The sequence below is a fragment of the Rhinoderma darwinii genome, chromosome 2 (genome assembly GCF_050947455.1).
Source record: "Rhinoderma darwinii isolate aRhiDar2 chromosome 2, aRhiDar2.hap1, whole genome shotgun sequence".
NCBI lineage: Eukaryota > Metazoa > Chordata > Amphibia > Anura > Rhinodermatidae > Rhinoderma > Rhinoderma darwinii.
In genome coordinates, this window is record NC_134688.1 from 214,453,155 (window position 1) to 214,476,737 (window position 23,583).

The 23,583-nt window shown below is 38.4% G+C and overlaps 1 protein-coding gene across 4 annotated transcripts in view; it reads right to left on the reverse strand.

The window, feature by feature from the left end:
* The window catches only part of MSI2 (musashi RNA binding protein 2), a 628,067-nt gene that overhangs the window by 17,801 nt on the left and 586,683 nt on the right, over nt 1–23,583 (reverse strand). For 2 of the 4 annotated variants that reach the window (XM_075852820.1, XM_075852822.1), the window contains 2 exons: nt 10,334–10,539; nt 3,745–3,822 (listed from right to left, as the gene is read on the reverse strand). The exons of 1 other annotated variant lie outside the window; for it this stretch is intronic. In XM_075852820.1, the coding sequence (XP_075708935.1) occupies nt 3,781–3,822; nt 10,334–10,539 (248 nt within the window). In that variant the 3' untranslated portion in view covers nt 3,745–3,780. The remainder of the gene's footprint in view (nt 1–3,744; nt 3,823–10,333; nt 10,540–23,583) is intronic. One more of the 4 variants, XM_075852821.1, reaches the window with a different exon arrangement.

The following is a 23,583-nucleotide window of genomic DNA, read 5'->3' on the forward strand; positions in this document are numbered from 1 at the left end:
AAGGGGGGCTGTGTGGCACTACCTACAAGGGGGGCTGTGTGGCACTAGCTACAAGGGGGGCTGTGTGGCACAACCTAGAAGGGGTGCTGTGTGGCATTACCTACAAGGGGGGCTGTGTGGCACTAGCTACAAGAGGGGCTGTGTGGCACTACCTACAAGGGGTGCTGTGCAGAACTAACTAAAGCTGGGTTTTGTGTGGCACTATCTACAGGAGGCACTGTGGCACCATCTACAGAGTGCACTAAATATAAGGAAGCACAAACCAGGGCCCTAACTTCTATTTGGTGGCACAAACTGTCGTTTTCTGTCATTTTACTGCCGCCATAAGTTTCCCCGCAAAGGGGCCCACTAAGTCTATGTCGCCCAAGAGCCCACACAAACCTGGAGCTGGTCCTGATATACACACAGTACTGTGCAAAAGTTTTAGGAAGTTGTGGAAAAATGCTGCAAAGAAAGAATGCTTTTAAAAATAGAAGTGTTAATAGTTTTTCTTTAGCAATTAACAAGATACAAAGTGAATGAGCAGAATAGAAATCTAATTCAAACCAATGTTTCGTGTGACCACCCATTTCCTTCAAGACCGCATCAATTCTTGTAGGTACACTTGCACAAAGTTATGGATTTTGTAGGACTATTGTCAGGTGTATGATTAACTAATTATACCAAACAGGTGATAATGATCATCATTTTCACATGTAGGCCGGAACAAAGTCATTAACTGTAACAGAAACAGCTGTATATGAGGTCAAAACTGGATGAGGAACAGCCAAACTCTGCTACAAAAGACGAGGTTGTGGAAGACCGTTTCATGTCAAAGGAGCCACCATAACAAGACTGAGCACAGCACAGACACAATGTAGTTATACTGCATCAGCAAGGCCTCTCCCAGGCAAAGATTTCAAAGTAGACGGGGAATTCAAGATGTGCTGTACAACCTCTCTTGAAGAAGCACAAAGAAATGGGCAATGTTGAGGACCGTAGACGCAGTGGTCAGCCAAGGAAACTTCGTGCAGCAGATCAAAGACACATCATGCATACTTCCCTTCAAAATTGGAAGATGTCCTGCAGTGCCATCAGCTCAGAACTGGCATTAACCAGTGGTACCTAGGTACACCTATCTACTGTTTGGAGAAGTCTGGCCAGAAGTGGTTTTCACGGCAGAATTATGGCCAAAAAGCCACACCTTTGACATGGAAACACGGCCAAGCTACTCATGTATGCACAGAAACATGGGAACTGGGGTGCAGAAAAATGGTAGCCGGTGCTCTGGACTGATGAGTCAAAATTGTAAATATTTGGCTGTAACAGATGGCAGTATGTTCGCCGAAGGGCTGGAGAGCGGTACAATAATGAGCGTCTGCAGGCAACAGTGAAGTATGGCGAAGGTTCCTTGCAAGTTTGGGGCTGAATTTCAGAAAATGGAGTTGGGGATTTGGTCAGGATTAATGGTGTCCTCAAAGCTGAGAAATATAAGCAGATACTTATCGATTATGCAATACCATCAGGGAGGCATCTGATTGGCTCCAAATTTATTCTGCAGCAGGACAACGAGCCTAAACATACAGCCAATGTCATGAAGAAGTATCTTCAGCGTAAAGAAGCGCAAGGAAGTGATGATACGGCCCCACAGAGCCCAGATCCGAACATCATGGAGTCGGTCTCGGATTACATTAAGAAATAGAAGGATTTGAGAAAGCCTGCATCCACAGAAGATCTGTGCTTAGTTCTCCAAGACGTTTGGTACAACCTCCCTGCCGAGTTCCTTCAAAAACTTTGTGCAAGTGTACCTATGAGAATTGATGCTGTTTTGAAGGCAAAGAGTGGTCCCATCAAATATTGATTTGATTTAGATTTCTCTTCTGTTCATTCACTTGGTATTATGTTAATTGATAAAAAAAACTATTAACACTGCTATTTTTTTTCCACAACTGCCTAAAACTTTTGCACAGTACTGTATACGTATATGCAATTGACTGTCAAAAGGAAAACATTTATGGAATAAATTTGAACAAACAGCATAGGACTCAGTAGTTGCATCATGCTCTAGAAAAATATTTAAGAACATGCAGTACATGTGTACATGAGGTTCCATGACAAATTTCCACTGCTCACCTGTTTACCTCTGGAGAAAATTTGGGGGAGCTTTCTGAAAACTGTTTTATAGGAAACGTGGAGTAGTTACCCATAGCAAACAGATTTCAAACGAGCCTCTGAAAAATGAAAGCTATAATGTGATTGGTTGCTATGGACAACTGCTTTACTTTTCCTTTGCAGCAGTTCTCATAAATCTCCTCCACTATGTGAAAAAAGAATAAAGAAAAAAAAGTACACAATCAATATCTGTTGATATGTGCCTTTGAAACGGGTACTTTAAGGTAACTCTAGGTAAGGAAAATTTTATTTTAGATTTTTCCAACAGAAGAAACAGTTTAGTATATATTTGTCTATGTAACAGAAATGGCAAAGAGCAAAAACAATACATAATTAAATAGAAAAAAGCAAAAAGGTTAGAAAACTGGCAGCGTTCCAGATTCGGTATGCTGAGGTGATGTCTTAAATTGTTTTTTGTATAGTTTAAACATTCTTAATTTCACGTAATTGTTCCATAGTTATTAGAGGAAGAATGTCATCGTTTGACTGCAGTATTGGCACATTGCTTAATTATGCACCGTGGCATTCTCTGCGCAGTGGAACTAAGCTGTCAGCCTTTCTTTGGAAAAGTACAGTGTTTATTAGAATACAGAAATGATTTGTGCTTTCAAAAACGGTCCTTTCCTTCATTCAAAGGCAAGGTGCGGACACATTAAGGTGATCTGACAGCTACAAGTAACATATCAAGAGGCTTGGAGAAGTTAAACACTTGATCAAACATGTCATAGTTTAGAATTAGCCTATTAATTAATATTAGAAGTGGGTGAATAATAATAGATGGTGTGTTAGGAGTATGTAAAGTTACAATGTACCTTGAGACTATGTTGTCGCATTTCACCTTACACTAATTTCCTAATCAATAGACTTTTTAATTGACTCTTGTAATTGCAAGGTCTCATTTATCTTGATTTAAAACACATCTAGTATGAAGCAATGGTTCTGCTCTCACTTCTGAAGAACTTTCAACGTTTCTATGAAAACTAGAATTGTCTTATCACCAGTTTCCCACCTCATAGACAAGTATAGAAGGATAGGCAATTTTGATAAATAAGAAAATGATAACATTCCACCATGTCTGAAACATTTAGTGTTGAGTCTCCATCTACTGTTTTTTATCAAAAATAAAAGCGGTCACCTTTCTACAATAGTCGGCTGAGGTGGCACTAGACTTTTCGCATGTGAAACGGTTTACTACAACATATACAGTAATGTATTAAAAACTTTCCCATAACATTCCAGTGCATAACAATAAACATTTTTAAATGCAAGAATATTCAGCATGTAGCCTATGTGGTCTAAGGCACTACTTGACTGCTGTCAAGCCCGGTAACACCTGCTGCCTTATTGTATGTGTCAAGCAAGCTTCTGGGATATTTTACTACACATCCATGCAATATTTCTATTAATAGGTGATTTGACCAGTAAAAGCATCAAGGTTTGAGCTCTCCAACTGATGGAAAAGGTGAAAAACTGATGGAAAAGGTGTTAGTCACCAAACAGTTAAGAGTAAGGTGATCTGTTTATGAGGGATGATAAAGACAGCAGATTACATGTATATATTTCAGTCAAAAATAATGGTAGAAATTAGAATACCTCAAAGTGAGATGGCAACCAATCACCTGAAACGTTTCAATGGTATCCATTTGTAAAAGCCGTTGCAATCAAAGGCCCCTAAAATTGCACAATTATTGAGTTTGTCAGTGCCCTATTCAACAAGAACAGAATTCTGCATTTCAGCTCGATAAGGCATTGGTGGCATGAATGTGCATTTTCCCACATGTATGTAGTTGTCCACAACAGTACATAAGTTATGATGGATCGCTGCAATCCATAGACCATGCAAGCTGGAGCAGCTGCTGTGAGTAGCAATACAACAGCATGTGAGACATTTACTGCTTAACCTTCGTAAGACAATATAAGAAAATATACGCAAAACCCCACTGAGAAAGGCTGCCAACCTCCCCGCCTCTGTGCATTGTAATAGCCCTGCAGAGAAAGCAAAAGTGTGACTTCAAGGCTGCGCTTTCATATGAGCAGCCCAGAGGTCACCAGAGTCGAGCTATCTAAAGCGCAGAGGGCTTTTCCAGCCGGTGAAGTATGAAATGAGACACGTTTTGGAAGGTTGCTAGAGGGTAATTCACCTTAGTATTTAGGTTAGGGGAATGATAATGTATCCTATTTGATAATACAAGCAAACCAGATGAGATTTTAAGGTTACTATTGGAACATGTTATGCTGGAGACGATTTCAACTAGGTTCAGGGTTAGTGAGTGAGCAGAAGCTGTATCAGAAAATACAGATCTAGAATTAAAAATATCTATAAAAAGACAGGAAAAGCAAGCGATGGGAGTTAAGAGTCTATGTAAGCAGAAAAGTATACCCATAAAACAATATACAACATTTTTAGTTACTGAGCACAGCAGGGGCAGGCTGTCATAGTTCTTCATTGTGAACTGTGTTTCTCTAAATAGTTGTAACCATTGCAACAAACTAAACTATTAGAAAGTGTTACTGCTATAGTACAGTGGATATGTATCTTGAATATTATGAACCTAGCTGACTGGATGTTTTAATTATTATTGTAGGTACTAAAACGCAAAAAAAAAGTAAAAAATCTATCTATATAGACATCCCTATATAATCAATAAATCAAACCACCTCAGTCATTCTCCTCGTGATAAAAATACACAAAAAACACCCCATATTCTTCTATTATAGGCTTATAATAAAATAATCTATAGTCCAACAGCCGCCTTCTGTCATGTAGCACTCAAAATCATATGTATTATTGTATGCAAATAGTGAAGTCATATAAGAAGACATGCTGGTAAAATGATTGTTTCCTATAACATGTTTCCTGCTGGATTGTCTAGCACGTTTGTAATACACACTACAACACTGCATTCACCAGTTCACACTGGGCCTCATGTATAAATGTGTCATATGCTTATGTTTGCTATTGAGTTGGTTGTGCCATAATTAACTTTTATGTTGGGGATCCAAGAGCAGAAACTTTGTACTGGTCTCTAAAACAAACCGTTCACAATTTCTATGGAGAGATGACAACACGTGCATGCACGTCCACCTCTACACTGGAACCGGGGACCATGACATTAAGTAGCCACTTATTCAGAAGACTGCTTGGAATCCCACCTGCTGGTCAAACACCAATATGAAATTTGTAACAGGTGGCTGGCATATCATTAAAGTTATGGTAATTTTGGAAAACAAATTTGCCTGTAGTTTCCCTTCCTATTAATCAGCAAAACTACATAAAAATCTGCTTTAAAATGTACTGCGCTAAACTTGACAAACCTAATCCAAATTACAAATTGTTAGAAATCAGACAGTAGACTAATATCTTCTAAAATGCAGGATACCTTTGTCCTGAGCTGTAAAATGTTCTACAGTAAATGACCGTATGAATTCTTGGTCTGAAATTTGGCATCTAACATATGCTACCTGGTTTGACCAGGCATATGGGACAAATAGTACAAGCATTTACAGCTTTAAAAGTTTTATGGGTATAATTTTCAAAGACAATATTACTCAATGAATACAGATAAGGGCCTGTTCACATCACCGTTGCCCTTCCGTTGAGGGGTTCTGTCGGAGGTTTCCGTCAGTTTAACCCCTCGACGGAAAGGCATACGGAAACCTCAGCTTCCATTTCACTCACCATTGAACTCAATGGTGATGGAAACCTAGCTAATAGTCTGTGACAGGGTTCCGTTGTTCTTGACGGTACTAATAGCGCAGTTGACTGCGCTATTGATACTGTCAAAACGACAGAACCCTGTCACATCGGTGACAGACAGAAACTATTAGCTAGGTTTCAGTTACCATTGAGTTCAATGGTGAGTGAAATGGAAGCTGAGGTTTCCGTTTGCCTTTCCGCTGAGGGGACAACCCGAAGGAATCCTCAGACGGAACCCCTCAGCGGAACACAGACGGTGATGTGAACGCAGCTTAATATATACAAAGAATATATAAATAACCAATAAAAAAAATAAACAAACACTGTAAGACCTGTTCTAAGGCTTTGTTCACATCTGCGTCGGGACCCTGTTTATGGGTTCCGTCTGACCTTTCCATTAGGGGAACCCATGAACGGAATCCTAACTGAAACAAATGGAAACATATTTAGACAAAAAGGTCTCACAGGACACAGAAATGTCAGGGTGGAAACGAAATAGTCTCAACCACCCACTTCATTTATCAGAGATAAAGACTCCAAAGAATTATATATATATATATATATATATATATATATATATATATATATACAAGAGAAGAAGGAGTCCAAAAAATAAAATGTCAAATATTGAGAAAATAGAAAATCTTTATTAGTATTGAAACATGAGAATCTAAAACAGGTCAATTACTGGATCAAAAAATGGATGTACACTTGGTCAAAATTATGTACAAACAGTGTATAACATAGGGAAACACTTATTTATTGTATCCTAACTCAGGGATATATGCCATATAGGTAGATGCATATCAAAACAAAAGAAAGAGAGGAGGTGAAAAGCTTTAAATGAAGGCTTACACCTAATGGACGTAACCAGTGTAATGACAAAGTATAAAACCTGGCAGAACCACAGTAATGTGCTTACCCATATTCATTGGTGTAGTTGTATGACCCAGCAGATAAAGTGACGCCCCGACGCGCGTTTTCACGTGTAGCTTTTTCAAGTGGTCAAAAAAGCTTGAAAAAAGCTACACGCGAAACGCGCGTCACTTTATCTGCTGGGTCATACAACTACACCAATGAATATGGGTAAGCACATTACTGTGGTTCTGCTAGGTTTTATACTTTGTCATTACACTGGTTATGTCCATTAGGTGTAAGCCTTCATTTAAAGCTTTTCACCTCCTCTCTTTCTTTTGTTTTGATATGCATCTACCTATATGGCATATATCCCTGAGTTAGGATACAGTAAATAAGTGTTTCTCTATGTCATACACTGTTTGTACATAATTTTGACCAAGTGTACATCCATTTTTTGATCCAGTAATTGACTTGTTTCAGATTCTCATGTTTCAATACTAATAAAGATTTTCTATTTTCTCAATATTTGACATTTGATATTTTTGGACTCCTTCTCTTGTTTATATAAATGGAAACATATGTATTGATACCATCAAAACAACGGAACCCTTACACAACGGTGACAAACGGAAACCATTTGCACCAGATCCATTACCAATGAAATCAATGTTGATGCAAACGGAAACCTACGGTTTACATTTGTTTCAGTTTGGATTCCGTTCATGGGCTCCCCTGACAGAAAGGTCAGACGGATCCCATGAACAGAGTCCCGAGGCAGATGTGAACAATGCCTAATACTGTTAATTTAGGTTTAATTTCAGGGCTATTCTAGGGCCTCACCAGTAAGAACATGGTGATGCCTGAGGCTACCAGTGGTCGAAGTCCATGCCACAATAAAAAAATACTGGTAATTCTTCTCCTAACATTAAAATAAGCAAAAAGAGAAGTCAATAATGTTGCTAAATCATATGTTGTTGAAGCTAGGGAAGGGCCTTACTTGTGTGGCCTGCTTTAAAGGGGTTTTCCAGGATACTTATATTGAAGGCCTATTGTTAGGATAGGTCATCAATATCAGATTGGTGGGGGTCTGACTCTTGGCACTCCGACTGATCAGCCGATCGCCGCGGCCATTTCCCTGTTTACAAGCACAGCGCCGTACATTTCCGTAGCGGTTGTGCCTGAGATTGCAGTTCCGATCCCATTCAGGTGAATGGGACTGAGCTGTAAACGCAGGCAAAGCTACAGAAGTGTGCGGCGCTATGCCTGGTAAACACTGAAAAGGCCGCGGTAACGAATACTGTGGCCACTTCAGTCAGCTGATTGACGGAGGTGCTGGAAATCGGACCCCAACTGATCCGATATTGATGAAGGATAGGCCATCAATGTAAAAGTCCTGCAAAACCACTTTATGAAGCACTGATTTAGATCAATACAAAAACTAATTATTACTGGACGGTTTTACAGTAGGCTGAGAGTGTAACCATAAATAAGCAGCCTAATGGTCCTATAAGTCAGCCCCACACAGTGTGGTGTCTCACTAACACAATTGCTGATAATACGTCTGTCTGTCCTTTTTTTCCCCTGAAATGATCAGAAAAAAGAAGGGCCGGTCAAACACTCAACATGTTCTTCTCATTGTCAGAAGTGATCAATACACCACCATGCATGACCAGATCATCAGCCAGATCCAATTGGATCAAGCGGACATGTGGCCTGTGCATAGCCAGCTTAACGTTATAATATTTATATCACTTACTAGAGATAAACTTCATTCAATGAAAAGAATTAGTGCACATTTGGACAATGAAAACAGACCATGATCTGTCATTGCATATTTAATACTAGCACAAAAGGGCAAAAAAGTAATCCTCCCTATTTTTGGTCTAACTTAATATAACTTATAATTCCACAAAGGCATGTATTAATGCAGATGAATCTATATGTAGCAAATTTTGACAAGTGTAGGTTACTATTTTTGGTCATGGTGGAGTTATGGTTGGCAGCCTTTGAATAATTAAATGCACATCCATGCCATCATACAGCAAACAAGAACTTTGCATTCTGAAAACGAAATGCATGCAAATTGACCACGATAAATTTCATCCAGATTTATAAATCAGCATAGTAGCATAGCAGTACAACAAAATTTATTTTCTCATTGTCTTTAAAACAGGTTAGTAATTTACAGTAAGCATTACGGTATTAAAGTTAGTTACAGAATATATCACAAAAACGCATGCACATGTTAGTAGCCCCCTGACTACAATTTAGGGCTTTATCCACAACAAATGGTTACGATACTTAAAGAAAGCACAAGGTTGTAAAGGTGGGTCCCTACCTTTCGGTTTATATGCATTTGCATATGTTTTGTCAAAAACTGGAGCAGATCTCAGAGTAAAGAAGAAAAAACCTTTGCCAAACCAAATATTGTCCTTATTTAGTCAGGATCAGCTCCCACTTTTTGACAACAAATAAGAGGATGAAAAATGGACTAAAAATAAGGCCTTATGAATACGCCTCACTCCTCCATAGGACTGGCATTGCTGGCCATCTAAATTGCTATCAGCAGTGTCAATCTAGTATCATCTTGTATTAGTAAGGGTCACTATGTCAGGCTTATGTAAGTGCATCAATAGGATTAAATTTAGAGGCCATCAGTTGATCTGGTTTAACCCTATGATATGCATATTGCTTTGTGTAAGTACAACACTGTTAGTAGAGCTGTGTTAATAAATTAAGATAAGGCTAGTGAAGAAAAAAAAATGGTTTGTACTTCCTCATCCCATTCTCCATAGTAGGAGTATAAGCCCACGAAACTTAGGATGTCTTGTATATCTCCTATCAGCTATTTATTGGCATGGGAAGTAAAGGTTATATACTATGGTTTTAGACCAACTATTGGGTAAAAAGCATTTACAGTGACCTTACTGGATGAATGGATATGAGCCAATAGTTCTCCGTTACTTTTATACATCTTGGGCAGTGAGGTGTGCAGTCGTGAAAGAGGCCTTTTAATGATCTCCGTGGCCAATATAAAACAATAGTGTTTTATGTCAATAGGTTAAGTGAGTCTGATGATATAAATTTGTGCATGTAACTTATGCATTGTCTCTATAGTCAGACAGAGATGATATCTGCAAAGTGGTAAACCCCAATATACGATTATTGCACTTCAAACCTAAAGAACATTTGTGATTTAAAAAAAAAATCTTTGTTAGTTTTTTTTATTCCTTTTGTCATATTTCTCTCAATAAGTAGAACGGTTTAGTTCTGTTGATGTATTCTATATATCCACTACTATCCTTAGCATGATATGGAGCTATGTAGTAATCATCTGCCATGATGGGTCGTAAAGAATACTATATAGAGCCTTGACTTATACAGATGTTTTCAAATTGGAACTATGTTAATCTACCCTGCTGCTCATTATCACAAGGTACCTCAAACTCCAAGCTAAAGTTCACAATGCCCTTACCTGTTGGAATAAAAATATAGTATTATAGCTAGGCAAATACATTCTTGATGTTACTCATACCATTATAGTCTGATCTAAATTCTCTCACACATTTGGAAGTCATAAAACTTTTTTTTTTTTTATTCAATAAAAAAAAATCAATAGGCACTTACAGCAATTCCATGGCCGAAACCAGAGCCTGGTTGAGGACTTGCAGCACTAATGTAGTTCCCAACCCCAGAGTCTTGGCTAGTTCCATAGAGATCAGCAACAGGGCCTGGGCTGTTAGCCCCTGGGAATCCACCGGGTCGACCTGGGTTGGTGCCTGCCGGGGAAGGGGGTGCGCCATAATTCGGTTGAGCACTGTAGCTATTCAGCACTGGTGTGCAAGGAATAAAGCCAAGTATGAGAGCAGAAGAATGGCATGCTGTGTTATTACAGACAAAACAGATCAATCCATAAACAGCCAAACAGTATAAAAAACAGCTTTGGCTTGACCTTACACACTCAATCAAGGCCATGCGGAACAAGAGCACAAAATCATCTGAAAATTCAGCGCACACTACCACTACACAAGCTTTAAAATAAAATTAAACCACATACATTGAAATAACAATCAATCATCTACTATTTATTTCCCAAGACTGGTGAACCAGGATAAAAAGCAATACAAACAGGTGAAAGGATGTCTTCAAACATTGGACGCTATGATCATGCAATCGTATTTTCCCTTTCTCCTGACAGATCTTGGTATGTGGAGACAGCATTCACATCCCATACAAACTACAAAGGAACGGAGTTCTAACATTATGAAGTGAATTCCATTTGATGACACGATGCTACTTTGCAGCGGGAATTACAGCTACATTTTATCAAATATTTATATACAAAATGATAAAACCATTGATGAAATTAAAATCTATGATACGTATGGTGAGATATATTCAACCAAAAATAAACTAGAGATTCAGAAGAAACCAGCAGTATAAATAATTGAGTGTTTTCCTAATATACTTGGTAAGGCAAAGTGTTCTGAGTCTTGAGTAAAGAGCCCTTCTCCACACACATAGACGTGTAAAAGTCTCAGCTGCCGCTTCCCACCACAGGAACTGTATACTTCCAATTGACCTGAGTAAGGGTCACCCCTGCCAGGGAAGCCAACAGGCAGCTAACAACTATGTGTGCTGGGGAACAAAGAAGTGGGGATGTGTATAAAAGAAAGCAATGTAACCTTTTTTTTTTTTCTTAAATTGATATATCATATTATAAAATAACACGTTTTTCAAATTCTTTCTACAATAATGTAATTTTCTATCTTCAAATTCTGCTAACTGGCAAGTCTTTTATTGCAAACACAAGCCAGCACATGAAGATTTCAGAGAACTCATGAAGCCCTACAGATGGATACAATGGTGTTCAGTTTTTTTTTTTCACCTCAACATTATGGCTCTTTTGTCTGTACTTATATTTCATTTTTTGCAGACTTTTTTGGCATAGATTACCATGTCCTATGTCCCCATTCTAAGATTGTTGTCTAGAGACATGCTCACTTACTTTAGTATACAGCTCCATCTCCTTCCCTGCCTTCGTTGTCCCCTTTGCCTTTTCCTTCCTTCCTGTTGAGCTGGTTCTGCGCGCACGCGGGTTTCCGCGTCATGTTGCCATGGTCGCGGTCCCGACGCGTGCGCCTTAGCAGTGATCTTTTGCCATTGATTTCAATGGCGCTGACCGTCCCTCCATGCGCACTGCGCGTGCGCCTGGGCCGCCGCCAGGTGCACATGGTGTCGGCTCTGGCGCGTGCGCACGAACGAAGTACTGTTTGTTCATTGCATTTTCTTGCTCTAATCAGGAGGGAGGGTCCATGCAACCTAGAGTACACACCTGTGCACTAACTAATATCCTATTATCCCTCTATATAACTGGCAGTACATGCTCAGTTGTTAGCTAACCCCTGAGGAAGCCACTTGTTGGCGATACGCGTGGGGCTCTCTCTCTTCCTCCCTCTCCCCTAAAACGGTTCTCACACAGGACATGCTGATCTCATGCTAATTTTGATGCAACATTTTTGTCCTTGATCCTTTATCTTTGGCATTCGAACGTCTGCTCTAGGGGTTTAGGTGAGTGAGTGGGAGTTCCTACTTTGTTTGCCACTTATCATGGTGGTCTGTCTCCCCTTCCCATTGACTTGTATATGGCATTCTCTATACTGTTTTTAAATGTTTTTAACCTCTGTATAGCATACTGAGTTCTAATCAAATAAAATATATTTTGGATATTCACATAGCTATTCCATGACTTATTGGTTTTTGCTTTATACATACCCATTCTTTGGTTTCGAGTTACTGTGTTTCACAGGGTATGTGGCAGTATAAATGCAGTGCCTGCCTTAGACATTTATGGATACAATGGTGGTTACTGTACAAAAATCGTTACAACATAAGTATTTTTTCACTATAACAGGTCAATTATCAGAATAATTACGAAGGGTAGAAAGAAAAAGTGCAGTATTTACGGTATCGGCGCCAGGCAGGTAAGAATAATAATGATGATGAGAGAGAGTTTTTTTCTTTAGAAGGAATTTTTTCTTTATTCAGTGGACGACGCGTTTCTGGACTGTACCGTTCCCTTCATCAGGTCTGTTGTACATGTTTACAAATGTATAGTGCTTAGTTATATAATCGGGAAAGACCGGTGTAATGGCAGAGAAGGGAGGAGGAACACTTATTCTATATGAACTAGTGATTAAAAATTACAAATTTTGTTTGTCATTTCGTAAGATCACGATACATAAATAATGAATTGCCAACTGTCATAAAAACACAATTTGTCATGTTAGTTAAGACTTATTTCATATTTTTTGGCAATAAAAATCATGTTTTTTGTTTCCTATTGTTTGAACATAATGAAGTATATGTAAATGTTGATACATTGTGATTTAAAAGAAAACCACGGAATACATAATTTGTACTATATTTTGTTTCATTCTTAGGGTATATGCGCACACAAAATAAAAAAACGTCTCTAAATTTGGAGCCGTTTTCAAGGGAAAACAGCTCCTGATTTTCAGCCATTTTTTTAGCAACTCGCGTTTTTTTGTGCGTTTTTTTACGGCCGTTTTTGCAGCTGTCTTTCTATAGAGTATGAAAAACGGCTCCAAAAACGTCTGAAGAAGTGACATGCACTTATTTTTCACAGCCGTTTTTTGTAAAAATACGTCCCGTCGGAACAGAACGCTGTTTTCCCATTGAAATAAATGGGCAGATGTTTGGAGGCGTTCGGCCCGAAAAACGGCAGAAAACAATCCGTGTGACCATATTAGGAATGAAATATGCGGTTTATATTTTGTCAAAATAAGACATTGGTAAAACTTGCATTTTTACAGTTTATTTTAGTTTATTATTATCTTTTAAAAACCACGGAATACACAACAATTTTCATCATACTTTGTTTCATTCTAACTATTAGGAATGAAGTATGTGTTTTTCACTGTCAAAAAATAAGACATTGCTAAAAATCTCATAATGTAAGAGTTCTTTTGACAGCCGACAATTCATTATTAATTTAGGTGCCGACATATGGGATATCACCAATATGCTACAATATAAAAACATATTTTTATGATATTTGATGTCAATCCTCATATCCTACAATATATATAAACCGTCTATGACAATTCACTACTTTATGCATATGAACTGCTATCTCATTGTTTACCAATTATTTATTTTTTAAATCAAAGTATCAACTTTTAAATAAACTTCATTATGTTCCCTCCTCCCTTCCCGTACTTTTTCAAAATATGTGAAACAATGCCTTTACACCGGTCTTTCCCGGTCTTTTCCATTACATAACTAAGCACTATACACGTGTAAACATGTACAACAGACCTGATGAATGGACTAGTACGGTCCAGAAACACGTCATCCACTGAATAAAGAAAAAAATCCTTCTAAAGAAAAAACTCACTCTCATCATCATTATTCTTACCTGCCTGGCACCGATACCGTAAATACTTTTTCTTTCTACCCTTCGCACCAATTTGATTCCTGTAAGGAGGATTCTTCCACCCAGGGAACGCAGTGGCTGGCAGCCGGCTTCGACACAGAACACCACAGATCTTGGATGAGTGCCGTCACCCGTTATTTTCTTCAAACTCCTCATATGCTCAATTATCAGAATAAGGGATCTTTCAAATGGGCATATTTATAGTCTATATTCCTGTCTGTAGGAATCCTATTTTATTAAAGAAATGAATCACGGTTGATCTCATATAGACAATCCCTGTTTGATTGAAAGCTGGCCAAGTAGTTAGAAGAATCAGGCTATACATACAGTGTCAGGCTATTTAAATGAGTGGCTCTCTGTTCTGGCTCATAGAAAGGACATATCGACAGAGGTTATCTTCATGAGACAACCCCTTTAACTAGAATATGTGAAAAACTCACCAGAGAGGAAAACTCTTTGGTGAGACATTGCACAATTTTGTATTTAACGTGTATTAATTTACATACAAATGTAATCAGTGTTATTTTATCACTGCTTTTTTATTATAGATTGGTGAATTAAACATTTAATGGGATTCCTCTTTTTGTCAAACGGTCATTGAAGTTTTGTCATCTCCCCAAAAAATTAGATTTCTTTGGACTTAAAATCCACTCATATTACTTTGACAGGGTGCTATTTAGAAAGCCGATATCTTTTCCTTTGTTCTTGTAATTATTATTGTATTATTTTTGCCAGGACTACAAAACAAGTCACAACTTGACCAGACTAACTGTTCCCCCTTAAGATCTGGTTGCCTAGTTCTCTGTATTTGTGATTCCTCATTTCCTATGGGTGCATATAGTATGAAAACAAGTACGAGGGAGGCAGTTACATGGACAGAATGATTTCTTCTCTACAAACCTCACACACCTATGGTTTCTTCCTCTGGACCATTTAGCAAATTGTATCTAATGTAAAGAAATGTTAGCATCTTCTGTTCCTCCCTTTTGAGAAAAAATAAATAAAAAGACGGGCAGGAGTGGATCTACCGTATGTGATGAGCAAGGGACTTAATATGACTGAACCACCAGTAAACTCAATAACACCTCTTGTACATGACCAAGTTCGGGCCGTGAAAAAGGGTCCGAGTACGGGCCGTGAAAAACGGTCCGAGTGCCGGCCGCATTTCCCGGCCAAACCACGGTACAGGTGAACGGGACTCCTGGCATCAAAGACATTGTATGATGCTAGGAGTACCTGCCTCCCCACGGAGCTGCTGATCCAAACTGGACAAAATTATACAGTACGGAAAAGCAGTTCCACGGGGAGGCAAAGACTCCTAGCTTCATAAAATGTCTATGATGCCAGGAGTCCCGTTCACCTGTACTGCGGTCGGGCTGGAAAATGCGGCCAACACTCAGACTGGTTTTCACGGCCCAAACTCGGTCGTGTGCAAGAGGCAATTTATAAGCCAACCTTAGAGTTGGCTAAAAGTGCCTGAAAAAACATATAGTTGTCCACATTTACCCTAAAATATTAGGGGAAAAAAAACAAGTTTGAAGGGCTGTGTAAAACCTGAGGGGTGGCAACTGGCAAATTTAAAAGAACACTAAAGGGTAGAGGAGAATCTCAAATGTACAGACTTGTTCAAAACCTTTCCTTAAAGGGACATTCCCAAGACAGGTGATAAGCGCCTCATTGCTGGGAACCCCATGATCACTAATACGGGGGTTTCTGAGCACCCCGTTCCTCCTAACCAAACACTGCTGTCTGACAGATACAGCAGAGTACAGCGCTCCACGGTTTCCAGCAGTCCAAAAGATATTGAATGGAGCGTTAGGGAGCAGGCTCGTGTTCTGCTCCTTTCAAACTCTTCCTTACTGTGGAAGGGGGGTGCAGTGAGGAGGAACAAGGGGCTTGGGACCTTCATTCTAGTTATAAATAATATATAAATGGGTCTCCCAGTGATCAGACACGTCACTGTGAATAGGTGATAAATGTCTATTCTGGGAAAACCCTTCTAGCAATAGAAAAACAGGTTAGTGCCTTCCCTGCTATGTGGTTTATCAAACATAAAAAAAATCTAACTTCCATTCTAAATATATAGCACAGATAGAACGGCCCAGCTCTGTAGATAACATCTAACATTGCTTAAGGGCACAGCAGCTTTCAATAGCTTACGTAGAAAGCAGTCAATTTATTTAGCAGATGTGAAACTATAATAATCTAATGTTATGAAACATACAAAGGCAATCCATTTGCCAAGCAGAGTTTTAACGCTGAACACAGGATGGAAAAGCTGCTACAGTATCAATTCAATGACCGAGAATGGGATTGGCTGAGAGAGCCAGGCCTAAGGCACAAATGCACTCAGAGACGGCCATAGATATCTGCTCTCTATCCACAAGGGTAATATTTTTTTATTGGATAATGTATTAAAGCAAATTTCTGACATTTAGAAGTATGGAGCATGATAGACATAAATAAGCTAATTTCCTGTATCGACCCTTGTAAAATCCATTATCAAAATTTATTTGCTCATTCATTTAAAATATTGGGCAGATCTGGAGAAATACATACATGAGCTATGTGAGAATAAATTGTATATGTGTGTATATACATATATTATTTTTTTTCTTGTTTATTCTTTTATTGGTATAAACACATTTTACAACAAATTTGAAAAAAGAGAAAGAAAAAAATTATTAAAACATCAATTCCATAAATCAAATTATATCACAACCCAGCACCCCTCCTTAGGGCACCCATGAGCACCAAAGCTTCTTAAATTACAGCCCATAAATTTAGAATTATAAAAATAATATTTGAGTGATAAAGGCATACAGGGTGGGCGACTTTTTCCTGCTTTCTACTCTCACTCTCCTGTTGTGATTTTTAACTTCTGTATCTAGTTGGATTATTAGAAAAGGATAATTCAGGACTATACTGGAGTAAGAATTCCTACATGATAGCCCACAAGCACCCTTGGAACAAGTCTTGCAGATGCCCCCTTCAAGGTTTTCCTTTACCTTCAAGAGAATTGGTCTAGCTGCAATACCTACATACAAGAAACAAGGCAGCACATCTAGGAAAACAGGGAAATGTATTCACCCACCAATGCAACATTTCAGGCCAACTGGACCTTTCTCAAGCAAGAGAAAGGTCTGCTTGATAAAGGTCCAGTTGGACTGAAACGTTGCATTGGTGGGTGAATACATTTCCCTGTTTTCCTGGATGTGCTGCCTTGCTTCTTGTATGTGGATCTTACCCAAGGGACTTTGGATCAAGTCTCATTGAGGCCTGCCCCCGGTATTTTTATTGTCTTTTTCTCTGGTGCTGTGATATTCTTCCTTTTTTTCCTTAGCGGCAATACCTGACACAACTTATGGACAAGAGTGGTGCTGGGGGAAAAAGTATAATTTTTCTTCGAATCATGGACAATCCCTTTAACTGCATTTAATATGACTGCAAAAATCAGAATATGATCTTCCAATATCAATGATACCGAAAACAAGAAATACTCTGGAGACCTACATTACCAATGCTAATTATCAAGATTTTATGAGATAAGGAACATCTCTTTATTAGCTAGCAACTAATTTTATGATATGCATTCCGAGTTAATACAGGTCAAGTGACATAAGTAATACAGACTATTTTAGTTTAATCAAATTGACTATGTCACTCATTAACTATGATAATATTATTGAGGAAAAAATATCACGGCACACGCTTGTGTAAAAAGAGCCTTAGAATCGCATAGTCTTGGCTTTCTAGCAGTTTTCTAAGCATCCATTAATAAATTAAGCTAAATAAATTCACTTTCATATTTAAAATATGTGAACATTTCCTCTTACATCATGGCTTCCTACATGAACTAAATGTAACGAACATCCAAATATTGCAGTATCACTGCAGCTGCAATCTATTGTGCCAGGGGGTGTAGAAAGGTTTGGATTTACAATTCGCCACGCAGACCGCAAACAAACACCCACTTCTTTCATTAATTTGAGCTGTCTTTCTACTGAATGGGAAGAGATGTGATTGTATGCAAACAAGAGTAATTAAAGACAAATAATAATAATAATGAGTAAATCTTAACTAACGTGTTCCTACTCTTACAAGACAAGGATATAGCTTGTTTGCTTCTTATAATGCACACAGTATACATGCTGCTCCAACCATGGAACTTGTGTGAGCGGAGGAGAAATTCTTCAGCAAGGAATTCTAAAATTAATTGCTTCTATTGTCCTTTATCAAGAATAAAAACTTTTACTTGGTGCTGTCAATGGTACATGGAAAACATTTCACAACTTCTCTAGTTACTGGTGCCATTTTGCACTTCTGTATATAGAATTCATTGATATTGAACCCGACGCAGTCCACTATAGAGATAAAGTAGTTAGGTTATTAGTATATTTTGGGTGTTGAAGAGGTTGTTTCAAAAAGACAACCCCTTTTTAAAATAATCCGTTCCTTCAATTACCTGTTATTGCCAGGGGAAGCTGCAACTATTTACACATTTCCCATGTATTATTACACGGTGTCCATTCAAATGAATAGGCGACCATGTAATGCATGGATATGGAAAGACCACCAGAACAGGGGCTATTTACCTAGCAGTTTTCTACTCTGGCAAATAGAGGAAGGTCCTGAGTGGGTTAGAGCAGAGAGCTGCTAAGAAAGAGTGGATCCCCCCTAGGAAATCCATTTGCCCTTATGGGACATAAGGACAGTGATTGTCTTTATGAGACAGGCCCTTTAAAGGATAACTAAACGTTCAACAAACTTCTGACATGTCATAGTGACATGTCAGAAGTTTTGACTGATGGGGGTCCGAGCACCAAGACCCCCACCAATCACTAAAACTAAGCGGCAGAAGTGCTCGTGTGAGCGCTGAGCCGCTTTGTTTCTGTTCGGCTTTTTCTGGAAAGTCGATGTAGCAGTGTACGGACTCCGTACACTGCTACATCAATTTCCGGAAAAAGTAGAAAGGAAAGAAAGTGGCTCAGCACTCACAAGTGCGCTTCTGCCGATTCATTTTAGCAATTGGTGGGTGTCTCAGTGCTCGGACCCTCATCAGTCACAACTTCTGACATGTCACTATGACACGTCAGAAGTTTGTTGAATGTTTAGTTACCCTTTAACCCGTTAATAACCAGCTACATTTTTCAGTTTTTAGCTCTCTGCATTTCAGCAGCCATAACTTTTTTATTTTTTCATTGACGTGGCTGTATGAGGCCTTGTTTTATGCGGGAGAAATTGTATTCTTTTTTTCATAGTTTGGAGGTAGAAAAAAAATTATTTTTACGGCGCGAATAGAAGAAAAAGCGATTCTCAGCATCATTTTTCTTGTTTATATTTTATCCCGTTCACGTTTTACGCTAAATAACCCATTAGATTAATTCTTCAGGTTATTACGGTCGTTTAGATACCGAATATGTGTAGGTTTTTTGTTTTTATTTAGTGTAGGGGCAATAAAATATATTTTATGCAATATAATGACTTTTTTGGACTTTTTTTTATTTATTTATTTTTGTTAATTTTTTTTAAAATCCCATTAAGGGATAGCTTTATTTAGAACTTTATGTTTTACTTGTAATGTATTAGCATACTCCTGTATGCTGATACATCATACTGTGTCACTATGACACAGGCTGCTGTTAGGGCAGCACATAGTGTGCCCGAACAGCAGGCTTACTGAACCGACAGCCCTGGGGTCCTACCTGAGTCCCCAGGGCTGACTGCAGAGGGATTCCCCGGTGTTTGATCATGTCACTGGGTTTCCAATGACGAGAGATCAAAGCGGGGAGTTACCTTTGATCTTTCCAGGGTCACGGACCGCGGCGATCAAAGGGTTAAACAGCTGGGTTCCAAATTATTTCCGACCCCATTTGTATTCAGCAGGCTGCTCTAAGATCAGGAGCTATTAGTTACAGCTCCAGCTTAGAGGATGAGCGCTCATCAGCCTCTTCTACAGCAATGCCAAAAGACGTCGCTGTAGACTAAGGACATGCACCGCCTGCAAAAGACGGTGGGTGGTCGTTAGGGTGTTAAATATAATTATGAAATAGAATAGGCTTACAATAAGCTTAAGTACCTTACAAACAGCAGCATACATTACTGGGTAAAGTTTGACAACATAGACAAGGACATTCAAAAAATAAAAACAAGAAAAAAGTAATATGCTAATAGTAAATTGGGGCTATTGGGATGTGGCATTTTAGATTAAATTAATGAAGGCTTTCTATGGCTTCTTCCGTTTTTGTAATTGTGTCGAATTCTATGTAAATTACAACTATCTCAAACATATAATAGTTGACTATAAATTCAGCAAAACAGTCATGAAATTTTAAATCCAAGTACCGCTTCCTGCAATCTTCTCCAGCGATAAACTATATTAAAATGCCCTGTATTTTCTTCTAGCATTGATGAAGCAAATCAATAATAGCATTTCGTGCTAGAAAATAAGTCATATAAAATACATGTTCTGATCATTTTGCAAAAACGGAAGAAAAAGATTTGTAAGAATAAAATGTCAAGCTATGAATAAAATTATGCTGGAGTGTGTGTTTATAGCCAAACCTCATAATTTAAAGTAAGTGATAACAGAGTCAAGTCATTTTAGTTCATTGAACGCTCATATAATGCTGTATTCATTCGCACTGATCACAGAGCTGAATGCGGAAATTATGTCTGTGACAAAATCACTCCTACACATTCATTATAGTCTACATTTTTCCATGGGAGTGGTGGATGTTCAAGTCAATGCATTAAGCAAACAAATAACAGGGTTGAAAATTCTACCTGTAGGTGTTCAAAAAGAGATATTTCCAGATAATAAATACATCACGTTACAGCAAGGAGAATGGAAAATATGATTTAATAAGCCATCCATTGCTTCTTCTACAACACAACATCTATCATAGCCATGGTTATTAAGTTAACAAATCATTGGTGCTCCCAGTCCACAAGTGCAATGAGATTAGTTATATATTCCACCCCGGTAACGGCGTGATTCCAAATAAATAAGGGAAGAGTAATGGGCAGAGAGATTTTAACAGTGGGCCAAGTGTTCAACTGCAGGCTAGACCATTATACAACGTGTGCTTGGAAAGTAAAAGCAGTGACCCGGCTGGTTTCTCTGGGAATAAGGCTAATGTAGCTGTGAGCACTGCACTACTTATTTTCAGCATGTAAAACAATTAGCTGAACGTTTTATCTGTGGCCTATAGAACTAGAAGAACAACCAAACCATGCCGTGACTCTGCCACGTGGGCGATCGGCCCAATTGAACTGTAATCCTGTTCAATATGCCCGGAGAAGGTTTGGTTTGTTAATGACCACAACATGTCCCATTGGAAAGCTTTCAACCAGTCTGCTCAATAGATCTGCGTAATCGTTCTAAATATAGTGTATGGCTGTAATGCAGTCAACAATGACAAATACGTGGCTATCTATAGTGCATGAGCCAGCGTAGCGGAGAGAAGCTCTTCCAGACATTGACTGCTCGCACAACAATTTCTCATTGAAAAGATCTGTTTTCCTTAAAGCTTTCCTCAAGACAGAGAAACACATGGCAAGCTCAATTGTTCAGGAAAATAATTTCCTCAAGCACTGGCTCCAAATCCAGTTTATAGGAAGCAACTTCTGTGCTATGAACGGAGCAATATGACAATCCACAGTCTGCTGTACACAATTTATTTTCCTGCCATGGATGTGTTTTTTTTTTTTGCTTTGGAATGTGAAGCTCAAATGTACAATGTTGATGAATCTTATTAAGTAATTAATATTGAATGGATGTGTGCCATAAAGATTTATGCTGCAGCAATGAAATATGTACCAAAGAAAAGTTTAGGTATGCACAAAAAAAGAAGACATACAATATTAAAAGAGAGCATCTGTGGGCATCAACTTTAGTGGTATACCTACCATAAAATGGAGATATTATTTAGATATTGTAAGGCACTGAATGGCTATATTGTGTGAGCAAAAGTGTGTATTTGTATATATATTCTAAAAGTAGTCCGCGGGGGTGGGGGATTGGCCCTACTCGGTTGAGGAGGGCCCTTATTTCTATAAAACCGAGACTGCTTCCCACCACTTTTGCACTGCATAACAATTTTAAGTAGGAAATAAGCAGGGTAAGCTTAGTTACCGGAGATGTGGCTTATTTCTGCTTCTATGCACATGGCACCACTACAACCCAGTCCCACTGCGCTGCTGCTAGCTTATGTTTCACCACTGCAGAGACGCCAATTATGTGTACCATCTGACTGTAGCATGGTTACCGCTCAATGGTTCTTGTATGTGTTAGTATTAGACATATAAACTGTACATAAACAATAAACACTACATATTTATATGTTTTGGATAATCTGGCGCTGTATCACATATTAGCAGTTAAAGCTTTCTTGGACTGCTCAACATCATACGGAAGTTTGCTGGGCAAAGCGATAGGGATAGCTTATCTGCTTCACTGGCTTATAAATTACTGCAGTAAGTGAGCTAAGAGCATTCTTGAAAAGGTATCCAGCACTGGACATGAAAGGTCGACATAATAAGATAAACTCTTGCTATGTTATTATGAGTCATTACAGCATCTTTTCTATTAAAGCACGGAAGAACTCATTTTATAAAACAGAAAACAACATCACCGTGCAATGAAACTAAGGCTGCAACATAAAAACTAAAAAGATATTACGTTCATGAAACGACTTAATGCAACATAATGGAACCAAGAGACTTCTCACACAATATAAATACAGTAAAGTTCAACATATCGGATATTAAAAGTTGGAAATATGAAGAATTAGTGTGTATGAAGTCCAGTAAGATCTTATAGAAATTAGCAGACAAAATGAATCCCGAACGCAACCTATAAATATACCTCAAAAGAATCTAAAAAGAAACCTATATCCTGTTGTGGATTAATTATGTGACTTTATTACTACTTTAATACCCCGTTGATAGTGTAAAACATACTCCAATTGGTTTTATGTTCTTATTTCTGTTTTTAGAATGTGCCGGAGGAACTGATCTCCAATTGTAGTCTGCTTATTACTTTTTGTACTATTGCGCCTATTGTGATTTATTAATAAAGATAATGCTTTTATATACATTATTGGATGATTATTCTTTATTAGTTATTGGGTGTTTCTGAAAGTAAATCCCTAACCATTAACTCATGTATAAAGAATTGAAAATGTTATCACTTTTACATTTTATCAAGGTGCCTATTCAAGTACTGATTATGCAAGCACCTGCTACTAGCAGGCATGCCAACTCTATACTATATATGTGTGCGTGCTTGTGTGTGTGTGCGCGCGCGCGTGTTGGCCTGAATGCTATTATGCATAGCCACACTTTGCCATTATCTATCAGACTATATAATGCAAATGTGAAGGGATGAGATGTCAGGAACTGTCCCTAAAAGGCA